The sequence below is a fragment of the Salmo salar genome, chromosome 02 (genome assembly GCF_965601325.2).
Source record: "Salmo salar chromosome 02, fSalSal1, whole genome shotgun sequence".
Classification (NCBI taxonomy): Eukaryota; Metazoa; Chordata; class Actinopteri; order Salmoniformes; family Salmonidae; genus Salmo; species Salmo salar.
In genome coordinates this window covers 93,796,116-93,809,069 of record NC_138292.1, presented here as the reverse complement: position 1 = coordinate 93,809,069, position 12,954 = coordinate 93,796,116, and the positions used below count along the sequence as shown (strand labels likewise).

The 12,954-nt window shown below is 40.1% G+C and overlaps 1 protein-coding gene across 1 annotated transcript; it reads left to right on the top strand.

The window, feature by feature from the left end:
• The first annotated feature begins 660 nt into the window (after positions 1-660).
• LOC145863210 (uncharacterized) lies at positions 661-9,583 on the top strand. The gene is made up of 2 exons (XM_082968321.1): positions 661-1,242; positions 7,369-9,583. Exons 1-2 carry the CDS (start codon positions 882-884, stop codon positions 8,442-8,444), a joined length of 1,437 nt encoding a protein of 478 aa, XP_082824447.1. The 5' UTR covers positions 661-881; the 3' UTR covers positions 8,445-9,583.
• Positions 9,584-12,954: the final 3,371 nt, after the last annotated feature.

Sequence of the window (12,954 nt, the reverse complement as noted above, 5' to 3'; positions counted from 1 at the left end):
GTGTGATCTTAGACCCTTCCTCCATACAGAATCTCTCCATGTCCTTGATTTATTTAGTCTGCGCTTATGGACTGCCCTGTTCAATTCAAACCACAGGTTTTCAATGGAGTTCAAGTCCGAAGACTGAGATAGCCATTGAAAATGTTGATTTTTGTGCCCAATTAACCATTTGTTTGTGGATGTTGATGTGTCTTGCTGGAAGATCCACTTATGGCCAAGTTTCAGCCTCCTAGCAGAGAGTTAACCAGGTTTTGGGCTAAAATATCTTGGTTGTGGGTAAAGTTTATTTATTTATTTCATACAGTAATTTTTGCTCATCTTTATCTAGGGTATCAATAACTAGGTGCTTATTTTGATATCTAGTTATTTTACTGAATCAGAAATACAGATGTGGAGTAGATGTAGAGTTTGTTTTAAATTCTCATAAAAAATCTGAACTAATCAAACAACACTTGTTGCTCTTTGGACGTATTGATATTATATTCATATTTAATGGAGAGAAAAAAGCGTTTCCCTAAACTGCTTTATAATATTATAATTCAATGAAGAAGAAAAACAGTTTTCCCTCCTCAACTGCGTTTCCTCCCTCCAGACAGCAGATGGCGATATGTGTCTTTCAGGCGATGTTTCTAGTGTGACGTATAATCTAGTGGACGGAACGCTTCTTCAACAACTGCAGCCACCTCGGTAGCCGACAAAGTCGGAACATTCGAGTTCTTTATACGATTTCGTGGTTTATTTACCACTTTGCTTTAAACATACTTATGTGTAAACAACTAGCTACCCCATTTAATTTAATATTTACGTTGTAAGTCAACTAGCTGGCTGGTTAAGTTAGCACTAGTGTAGTCGCTAATGCTAACTATCTAACATCCCCGACCATGAGTTCACTGAGCTACTCTGCTCCTGTTAAAGAGGAGGTTTGCTGGACGGAGAAAGAAACTCTTGTGAACGAGGAGGAGGTTGTTACAATAGAAAAACAAGTAGAGGGTGAGGCTGTTACAGGGAAAGAAGAAGAGAAAGACGTTTCAGAGAAAGAAGAGGAAGACGCTTTCAGAGTGAAAGAGGAGGAGGATGTTACAGTGAAAGAAGAGGAGGAAGATGCAGTCTTTGGAGTGGAGGATGAAGTGAAAGAAGATGAAGACGTTGTTGGAATGAAGGATGAAGAGGGGGAGATTACTGTCACATTAGAGGAGGACGAAGAAGAGAAGACTGGAGAACTGATTAACACCCGTAAATACAGTGAGTACTATCTAATAAAACAGGGACATTGATCTGATTAACACCAGTAAATACAGTGAGTACTATCTAATAAAACAGGGACATTGATCTGATTAACACCCGTGAATACAGTGAGTACTATCTAATAAAACAGGGACATTGATCTGATTAACACCAGTAAATACAGTGAGTACTATCTTATAAAACAGGGACATTGATCTGATTAACACCAGTAAATACAGTGAGTACTCTCTAATAAAACAGGGACATTGATCTGATTAACACCAGTAAATACAGTGAGTACTATCTTATAAAATAGGGACACAAACTCTGCAGTTGTTAAACTAATGTGTGATTTTTAAAAGGGCATTCTACACTCATGTGTTTTTGTACTGTCGGAATTGTTCATGACGTCCTCCAGGGATTTTTAAACTTTTCCTGTTGAAAAGTGATATATAAATACAGTAAAGTATAAACACACTAAAAGGAAACAAATAAATGTTTTGAGCAAAATAGTGTTTTTTTAACAACTGCAAACTAGAAGGAGTGAGTGATGTCATAGTAAGGCCTTCAAGGAGTTGGCTTGATGGGAAGTCGTGATGTCATCCAATAGGAGGCTGATCTTCATGTGAATATTCATTATTCTTTTTAAAATCCTTCCTGTTCTGTCAAGTTGGTTTTTGATCATTGCTAGAAAGCCATTTTCAAGTCTTGCTATAGATTTTTAAAGACGATTTAAGTCCGAACTGTAACTAGGCCACTCAGGAACATTCAATGTCATCTTGGTAAGCTCCTCCAGTGTAGATTTGGCCTTGTGGTTCAGGTTATTGTCCTGTTAGGACAGTTTTTTTGTATTCAGATCTCTGAAATGCTCTCTAACTACGTAACATTTAGTGTCTCCTTATGTTACGCTGGGAAAACAGTTTTCATGGGCACAGAAATCCTAAATCATTTCAGAGTTTGCTAAATCCAATGGTTCTAACCTAGAGTCACCTTAACTTTATTGACAACACCCAAATGGATACTGTCATTAACGCGGTTCTTCAATAATGACAGATAATACTTAATACTGTAGCTGTTTAGTTACAGTCACATGTTCAACTATCATCAGCTGATCCAGGAAATCATTTTCTGAATGACAGTCACATGACAAACATCACGACATGCAACAACAACCAAAGTGCTTCTTCATTCATTACTCTGGTAAAGACAGTTATGCCGTGCTCCACGTTGGATCCAACATCCCTAATAAATGTAATGTTTATAATGTGTTATTGTCTGCTTGATTTACTGTAGGGTCTCGTTAGTCTGTTTGGAGACAGAGATACTTAGCTCATAATGTGTAGAGAACTGTTCCTTGATGGATAGGCTATTGTACAACACACAGAGCTATTTTCCTTTATTCAGGACATTTAGAATGACAACTCATTACAGAGTAGCCTAGTGGGATTATTCACAAAATTATCTGGTGATCAGGTTATGAAATGTCATCACAGACATTTTAGTTTCCATGTTTCACCTGAAATATTAAATGATTTATAGTCCTAGGTCTATGTTGTTGTTTGGTGAAGTTATGGGTCCTACAGTAGGTCTATGTTGTTGTTAGGTGATGTTATGGGTCCTACAGTAGGTCTATGTTGTTGTTAGGTGATGTTATGGGTCCTACAGTAGGTCTATGTTATTGTTAGGTGATGTTATGGGTCCTACAGTAGGTCTATGTTGTTGTTAGGTGATGTTATGGGCAAATTTGGCAAATACTTAGTGTAAAACCCTCTGTCAGGCTGATGGCAAAGCTAGCTAAAGAGCATTTTACTGGTTGAAGTGTTTATTAAGTATAAATTAGTTGATTTGCGACAATAACACAAACATATTAAGCAGGAGATTCAAACGAGCCTGACAATTATAATCCAAAAGTAATGTGAAATGCACTCATAAGCAACCTGTAAATGGAGGCTATTTTTGCTGTCAGCCTATGAGAACTCCCCTGAGTGTTCCCCTACGGTGGTGAAGTAGTGAATAGACACAGAGCTTAATGTGAGTTTCCTTCAGTAGCACTCCTGATCTTGCGCTGTAATATTCAGAATGCTTTGTGAAAAACTAATATCGTCGCTCACCATTTTTTTCCCAGGCAGATATACTACATCCATAACTAGTGGTTTCCTCATTACCAGATATACTACATCCATAACTAGTGGTTTCCTCATTACCAGATATAGTACATCCATAACTAGTGGTTTCCTCATTACCAGATATACCACATCCATAACTAGTGGTTTCCTCATTACCAGATATACTACATCCATAACTAGTGGTTTCCTCAATACCAGATATACTACATCCATAACTAGTGGTTTCCTCATTACCAGATATACTACATCCACAACTAGTGGTTTCCTCATTACCAGATATACTACATCCATAACTAGTGGTTTCCTGATTACCAGATATAGTACATCCATAACTAGTGGTTTCCTCATTACCAGATATACTACATCCATAACTAGTTGTTTCCTCATTACCTGATATACTACATCCATAACTAGTGGTTTCCTCATTACCAGATATACTACATCCATAACTAGTGGTTTCCTCATTAGGAGATATACTACATCCATAACTAGTGGTTTCCTCATTACCAGATATACCACATCCATAACTAGTGGTTTCCTCATTACCAGATTTACTACATCCATAACTAGTGGTTTCCTCATTACCAGATATACTACATCCATAACTAGTGGTTTCCTCATTACCAGATAAACTACATCCATAACTAGTGGTTTCCTCATTACCAGATAAACTACATCCATAACTAGTGGTTTCGTCATTACCAGATATACTACATCCATAACTAGTGGTTTCCTCATTACCAGATATACTACATCCATAACTAACTAGTGGTTTCCTCATTACCAGATATACTACATCCATAACTAACTAGTGGTTTCCTCATTACCAGATATACTACATCCATAACCAGTGGTTTCCTCATTACCAGATATACTACATCCATAACTAGTGGTTTCCTCATTACCAGATATACTACATCCATAACTAGTGGTTTCCTCATTACCATATATTCTACATCCATAACTAGTGGTTTCCTCATTACCATATATTCTACATCCATAACTAGTGGTTTCCTCATTACCAGATAAACTACATCCATAACTAGTGGTTTCCTCATTACCAGATAAACTACATCCATAACTAGTGGTTTCCTCATTACCAGATATACTACATCCATAACTAGTGGTTTCCTCATTACCAGATATACTACATCCATAACTAGTGGTTTCCTCATTACCAGATATACTACATCCATAACTAACTAGTGGTTTCCTCATTACCAGATATACTACATCCATAACTAACTAGTGGTTTCCTCATTACCAGATATGAATCCTACAGACGAAGAACCATATATGTGACAATTTTTCCATTTTAAGATAATCAGTTATTTTTATATTATTCATTGTGTGTACCACATTGGGTGTTTTATGGTTGACAAATAATTCACCATACTCATATCTTCCAACAACAATTGATATTTTTTTGTTATTTCAAAAAATACTTTTTTTATTGCCGTTTTAATTTTTAGAATGTGGAAGAACAGTATATCTCCAGTGATGATTTCAGTTTGTGGAAGAACAGTATATGTGACATTTTGCATGACACTTGTAAGATGTCCTTTTTTAATACCTGATATGATGTTTTAAGTACTTTCAAGTACAGATGCCCTTCATGTAAATAACTTAAATGCAATATGTAGTTAATTCATTTGTATGGAGGTTCATTTAAATGTGGTCTATCAACTTTAGCACCGATGACTTTTCTTAAAAGTTGAGTCATGAAATCTTAGTCTCATTTAAAATGAAGCCCTCAATGTGAACATACCATAGAATAACTACAAAAATAGAATACAATTAAATTAATTCAATCAAAAGAAGTACAACTTGTACATATCAAATATGGATCAATGTGATGTGCCAATATGCATGTCCATTATGCAGGTCCCTAAGGTCAATATTACAAAACGTTCAGAAAACCATTATCTTTGCGTTTAACACTATGATCTGCAATTAAGTTTTGAATTGCGTTAAACCCATGCTAAAGGCAAGAAACGTCCTTCTGTACTGAGGTGACAGCAGTAAATAAGTATTAACTGCTTAGAGTTGATGCTAAATGTGGTGACAGAGATGTATATTGTAATGAATAAAAAAAGGGAATCATTAGGATATTTTATTGTTAGAACAACATGTTGCATGTTGATGGGATGTTAGTAAACTATTCTCTGTGCAATACATGTGACTTTTAACCACCTCACTGAAGTGATCTGTAGTCCAGCTGGTCGCTTGAGAACAGAATCTGGGATGTGACTGAAGTCTTCACATTGCATCCTCATCACCTTGAATGGTTTTGCTGGTTGTGCTTGTTGTTTCTCGTATGGGACAGTGTAGAAACTGTTGAACAGATGCAGCTTGCGCTCATCAATCAACTTTCCACAATCCTTTCTGCACGTCGTGGAACACGCTCTTCCCTGCAGGATACAGTGTAACGTTACATATAACTAGCTAGCTACTGTAGCCATGTCGAATCATCCGGTGGATGGACAAAAAGTAGCTAGCTATGTTTCTTCTATAATCTAGCAATAACATTTGTAACGATAATGTATAAGTTAGTAGCCAACGAACTTTAGCTAATATGTTTTCTCTATAGTTACAAATTAGACAACCCAGAACATACATGTTAGTTACTGTACTCTATAGCTAGCTAGCTTGATTGTTTGATATACGGTTCTTCCACATACCTCTTTTGGACAGCTTTTCCTAGTTTTTTCTTGACCCTTACGATTTGTATAGGGTTTTCCCGCATCCCGTAAGATCTTCCTTTGCCTGTCTTTCCATTCTTTTAGTTTTGTTTTACGTTTCTTTCCCACATTTCGGTGATTTTCATCAGCAACAGAAAACTTGTGCGCTTGTCCGTCCATTCTGAGTGGTGCACATAAACGGTTATTCCACGAGAGCCTATCTTTAAATTTAAACATATTGTTAATTAGCGCGTGGAAAGCTTGTGAAACCGGTTCACTATAGAAAAAGGGTGTCCAATAATGATTTTTCATGTATATCTCGTTTTTTTGAAAAATGTCACATATACGGTTCTTCGTCTGTAGGATTCATATACTACATCCATAACCAGTGGTTTCCTCATTACCAGATATACTACATCCAAAACTAGTGGTTTCCTCATTACCAGATATACTACATCCATAACTAGTGGTTTCCTCATTACCAGATATACTACATCCATAACTAGTGGTTTCCTCATTACCAGATATACTACATCCATAACTAGTGGTTTCCTCATTACCAGATAAACTACATCCATAACTAGTGGTTTCCTCATTACCAGATAAACTACATCCATAACTAGTGGTTTCCTCATTACCAGATATACTACATCCATAACTAGTGGTTTCCTCATTACCAGATATACTACATCCATAACTAACTAGTGGTTTCCTCATTACCAGATATACTACATCCATAACTAACTAGTGGTTTCCTCATTACCAGATATACTACATCCATAACCAGTGGTTTCCTCATTACCAGATATACTACATCCATAACTAGTGGTTTCCTCATTACCAGATATACTACATCCATAACTAGTGGTTTCCTCATTAGCAGGGAGGAGTTTCTGCAACCAATTCAGTAGGCAAGTCAGTTAAGAACAAATTCTTCTTTTCAATGATGGCCTAGGAACAGTGTTCAGGGGCAGAACGACAGATTTTTACCTTGTCGGCTCAGGGATTCGATCTTGCAAACTTTCGGTTACTAGTCCAACGCTCTAACCACTAGGCTAACTGCCGCCCCTGGATCAGCCTCATTAGCAGGGAGGAGTTTCTGCAATGAAATTGTGTGCGCATCGCCCTCGCGCCGCAATTTTAGCAAATACAGAAAGGGGCCTATATTGGAGACCAATAGTTGTCTGGCACACTGCTTAGAGTTTCAACAACTTTAATAACTTATTTCTAGTTACCACTAATGGGTATCTCTGGGCATCACCTTTTTCCTCAAATAAACAGTGGATTTCTGCTGTTGTGGGCATTTAACCATCTGTCTGACTTTGTGATTCACACAGGAGAGAGACGGGACTATCGTGGATCCTCTGGGGATCCTCAACAACATCATGATGCTGATGAGGCAGAGAAAAGTCTCTCCAGATCAGAACTCCTCAAGAAACACCAGCATAGAGCCACAGGGAAGAAATCTCACTGCTGCTCTGACTGTGGAAAAAGATTCAGCTCTTCAGTAGACCTTCAAATACATAAACTAATTCACACAGGAGAGAAATCTTTTGGCTGTGATCACTGTGGGAAGAGTTTTACTCAGCTAAGCAGCCTGATGGTACACCAGCAGGGACATACAGGAGAGAAACCGTATAGCTGTAATCAATGTGGGAAGAGTTTTATTCGGCTACAAACCCTGAAATCACATCAGAGAATACACACAGGAGAGAAACCATATAGCTGTAATCAATGTGGGAAGAGTTTTACTCAGCTAATCACCCTGATAGTACACCAGCGGACACACACAGGAGAGAAAGCTTTTAACTGTGATCAATGTGGCAAGAGTTTTGCTACATCTAGCCAGCTGACTTTACACCAGAGAACACACACAGGAGAGAAACCTTATAACTGTAGTCAATGTGGGAAGAGTTTTACTACATCTAGCCAGCTGACTTTACACCAGAGAACACACACAGGAGAGAAATCTCATAGCTGTCATCAATGTGGGAAGAGTTTTGGTACATCAGGATGTCTGACAACACACCAGAGAACACACACAGGAGAGAAACCTTATAACTGTAGTCAATGTGGGAAGAGTTTTACTACATCTAGCCAGCTGACTTTACACCAGAGAACACACACAGGAGAGAAACCTTACAGCTGTGATCAATGTGGGAAGAGTTTTGCTTCATCTAGCAGTCTGACAGTACACCAGAGAACACACACAGGAGAGAAACCTTATAGCTGTAATCAATGTGGGAAGAGTTTTGCTTCATCTAGTGGTCTGACAGTACACCAGAGAACACACACAGGAGTGAGACCTTATAGCTGTGATCAATGTGGGAAGAGTTTTATTCAATCTGGCAATCTGACAGTACACCAGAGAACACACACAGGAGAGAAACCTCTTAGCTGTGACCAGAGATAATCTGATAAAAGATCTCTGATCAAATATTAGACAATACATACATGAAGGAGTTGTTTCATGATATCAATGAAATGTCACAATATAGAATGTTTTAACATTGTAGTAGGAGTAATTTAATGATTTTAATGATAATATTGCAGGTGTTTCCTCTTGAAAACAGACATGTCCATGGTAAGGATTGTCTCAATGGTGTGCAGTCAAAGTTTTGCGTTTAGCCAGTGAGTTGCCATGGAACACAAATTATTTTGACTGCATGTTTTTCCATATTGGAGATGAGTTTTGTTTGGGCTCGTTCCAAGAGGATGAGAGTTCTAGAAGCTAGTGAGTTTTAGGAAGATGAGAGATCTAGAAGCTAGTGAGTTTTAGGAAGACGAGAGTTCTAGAAGCTAGTGAGTTTTAGGAAGATGAGAGTTCTAGAAGCTAGTGAGTTTTAGGAAGATAGAGTTCTAGAAGCTAGTGGGGAAAAAAATAAGTTTTCTTCTTGTTTTTAATTGTTGACAGCCAGTAGACACCATGTTTATATTGGTGAAGGTGAAGCATTGTAGTTGATTATAATGTGAAATGGAAGTTGTTTTCTGTTGGTGGTAAGTATTCTCTTAAGGGGGAAGGTGTTACATTCTTTGGTTTTTCCATTTATGTTTTGAGGTTTGGATTTTAGCACATCTAGCTCGTTAGCACGTAGGACGCACTGATTGGTGTCACCTCGTTAATCAGTATGTGTTACACCTGTGCTGGCTTGTCCATCTCGTTAGTGGGAAGGTGTTTCACCTGAGCTGGTCCGGTTTTTAGTTGTGGTTGTTGTCAGTGACTCTTTGTTAGTTCCCTCTTCTATGTAAGGGGCATTTCTGGTTTTCTTGATGGGGAACGTAGCAACAAACAAGCTTATATTATGGGTTGGATATTGCATCCTATTGTTAATATTTTAATCAATGGCATTTCCTTAGGGTGTTCACTAGTCTTTCAGTTGTTAGTCTTCTGTTTGTTGTGATTTTCCTTAGTAGTCTTTTAGTTATTGTGTTTTTTATCCTTTTGTGTTTGAGTACTAAATATTTGTTTATTTTCATTTTTTTTCTGTGATGCCATTGTGTTGCATCCATGTCTGAAATGTGCTATATAAATAAAGCTTGATTTGATTTGAACATATTGTAAAACAAATAAACCCAATGACTGACCAATCAACAAATATGTGCAAAAGCAACGGGTATCTTGGTATGAAAAAGAGTATAAATTCAGTATTTCTCCCACTATGTCAAAATAGTGCATGTTATGTACGTTTAGTATCACTTTTCAACCAACCCAGTGCATTTGTTGATAATGAAAAATGTTGAAATCAACAATTACATTACATTACATTTAAGTCATTTAGCAGACGCTCTTATCCAGAGCGACTTACAAAATGGTGCATTCACCTTATGATATCCAGTGGAACAACCACTTTACAATAGTGCATCTAAATCTTTTAAGGGGGGGGGTTAGAAGGATTACTTTATCCTATCCTAGGTATTCCTTAAAGAGGTGGGGTTTCAGGTGTCTCCGGAAGGTGGTGATTGACTCCGCTGTCCTGGCGTCGTGAGGGAGCTTGTTCCACCATTGGGGTGCCAGAGCAGCGAACAGTTTTGACTGGGCTGAGCGGGAACTGTGCTTCCTCAGAGGTAGGGGGGCCAGCAGGCCAGTGGTGGATGAACGCAGTGCCCTTGTTTGGGTGTAGGGCCTGATCAGAGCCTGAAGGTATGGAGGTGCCGTTCCCTTCACAGCTCCGTAGGCAATCACCATGGTCTTGTAGCGGATGCGAGCTTCAACTGGAAGCCAGTGGAGAGAGCGGAGGAGCGGGGTGACGTGAGAGAACTTGGGAAGGTTGAACACCAGACGGGCTGCGGCGTTCTGGATGAGTTGTAGGGGTTTAATGGCACAGGCAGGGAGCCCAGCCAACAGCGAGTTGCAGTAATCCAGACGGGAGATGACAAGTGCCTGGATTAGGACCTGCGCCGCTTCCTGTGTGAGGCAGGGTCGTACTCTGCAAATGTTGTAGAGCATGAACCTACAGGATCGGGTCACCGCCTTGATGTTAGTGGAGAACGACAGGGTGTTGTCCAGGATCACGCCAAGGTTCTTAGCACTCTGGGAGGAGGACACAAGGGAGTTGTCAACCGTGATGGCGAGATCATGGAAGGGGCAGTCCTTCCCCGGGAGGAAGAGCAGCTCCGTCTTGCCGAGGTTCAGCTTGAGCTGGTGATCCGTCATCCACACTGATATGTCTGACAGACATGCAGAGATGCGATTCGCCGCCTGGTTATCAGAAGGGGGAAAGGAGAAGATTAATTGTGTGTCGTCTGCATAGCAATGATAGGAGAGACCATGTGAGGATATGACAGAGCCAAGTGACTTGGTGTATAGCGAGAATAGGAGAGGGCCTAGAACAGAGCCCTGGGGGACACCAGTGGTGAGAGCGCATGGTGCGGAGAAAGATTCTCGCCACGCCACCTGGTAGGAGCGACCTGTCAGGTAGGATGCAATCCAAGCGTGGGCCGCGCCGGAGATGCCCAACTCGGAGAGGGTGGAGAGGAGGATCTGATGGTTCACAGTATCAAAGGCAGCAGATAGGTCTAGAAGGATGAGAGCAGAGGAGAGAGAGTTAGCTTTAGCAGTGCGGAGAGCCTCCGTGACACAGAGAAGAGCAGTCTCAGTTGAATGCCCAGTCTTGAAACCTGACTGATACGTCAAAGGATTAAACATCAAACATTAAACAATACGTCAAAGGATTCACCTACTGGAAACTGAAACAAACAAATGGATCAAACAGATCAATCCCACTTTTCCAGCCTGCTGAAGGCGTGGTGGAGTGGTAAACACCAACCCCGGCTCTACCAGGGGCTTGAGGTGGTCTCCCACAGCTCTGCTTATGTCATGTTCTGTGGCCTTGCCGTTCCATTTAATAAATGCCCATGCAACACAGAAATAAACACATTTAGTCATATTATATAAAACACTCAAAGTAATGGATATGGAGCATCTCTGGCCTCAGTTACACCTGGCACCTAAATGTGACTTCTGTCATCCGATCACTCCAAGCTGCATTAGGTTCAGATCTACCAGGATGGGCCTTTGATATAGTCTGGATGCAGTCAGGCCACCGAATATGCATAAGCAATGTAAAGAGATGGGGTGAATGAGGGGAAAAGTACATTTGACACCAATGCCCTTCATAATATCAAAGAACAAATGTGTGCCTGAGGGGAAATTAACTTTCATACAGCCAAAAGGGGTGAGAAATTACACCAATATCAGTGGACAATTTGCACTAATGTAAATAAACATAGATGATGGAACATATTCCCTTTTGCTGACGTGATGAACCACTAAGGGGACATAAATATTTACCATATAAACCATGTGTGACCTCTCACCTCTCTGGCTGTAGAAGTGTTCTTCCTAACCAGTCCCTCAACAGCTCTCTGACTGAGCTCCACCCTCACTTGGTCTTCAGAGGAGAGGAAGGCTGAGGAGGGATGGAAGGATGAATGGATCAGTCAATAAAGTGTAGAGCTGCTGTCTATGCTGTCTGACAAAATCACTATTTTAGTAGTTCATTAAAGTAAATAAGGCTTTATGACTGCTGAATACCAACGATCAATCATTTAGATCATGTATTTTTAGGTAGAGATACATCCTTGGGACGTCCCTAGCCCATTAAAGTTGACATTTAAAATGGTTAAGGTAGGGGGTTAGGGTCAGGGGTTAGGGTAGGGATGTCCCAAGGATCCCAGATAGCATTGACCATTGTGCATTCTTCTGTCTCTTTTACAAAGCAGGTGTAAAACAAACACAAGCAAGACAAGTAGACACGCAGGTCTTTATGGTCATTGTAGTTTAAAAAATAGCTTCTAATTATGCCAATCTGTATGTGGGGTTGTTAGAGAAGAATGTGATTGTCAGCCCTAACAATCCATTCTAGCACCTCATCAGGCTCTGAAAAAGTCTTCATTGATGACGTGTTCCTTCTATTCCAGGGGACAGCAGAGGAACTTCATCGATTCCACTCCTTCATCAATACAAGCAGTGAACATCTGAAATTCACCCTCACCTTTGATGAGCATGAAACAAGTTATCTGGACATTTTGATTAAGATGGAGGGGGGTGGTTTTAGCACAGACCTATACAGGAAGCCGACGGACAGGAATTCCCTGTTACATGTAGACAGTTTCCACCCTACACCCCTAAAAAAGATCCTCCCCATCAGCCAATACAGTTGCATACACAGCATTTGTAGTACACAGAGTGACTATGACAAACAAGCTGACTGTCTGAGTGTTTCAGACAACGGGGTTACCCAGAGGAATGGCTGGATGAGTGTTTCAGACAGCGAGGTTACCCAGAGGAATGGCTGGATGAGTGTTACAGACAGCGGGGTAACCCAGAGGAATGGCTGGATGAGTGTTACAGACAGAGGGGTTACCCAGAGGAATGGCTGGATGAGTGTTTCAGACAGCGGGGTTACCCAGAGGAATGGCTG

What these genes read in the sequence shown, in the direction of transcription:
- LOC145863210 (XM_082968321.1), top strand. Translation starts at nt 882, where the DNA reads ATGAGTTCACTGAGCTACTCTGCTCCTGTTAAAGAGGAGGTTTGCTGG. An exon ending in GATTAACACCCGTAAATACA is followed by an intron (nt 1,243 to 7,368) that starts GTGAGTACTATC and finishes TGATTCACACAG; the next exon opens with GAGAGAGACGGGACTATCGT.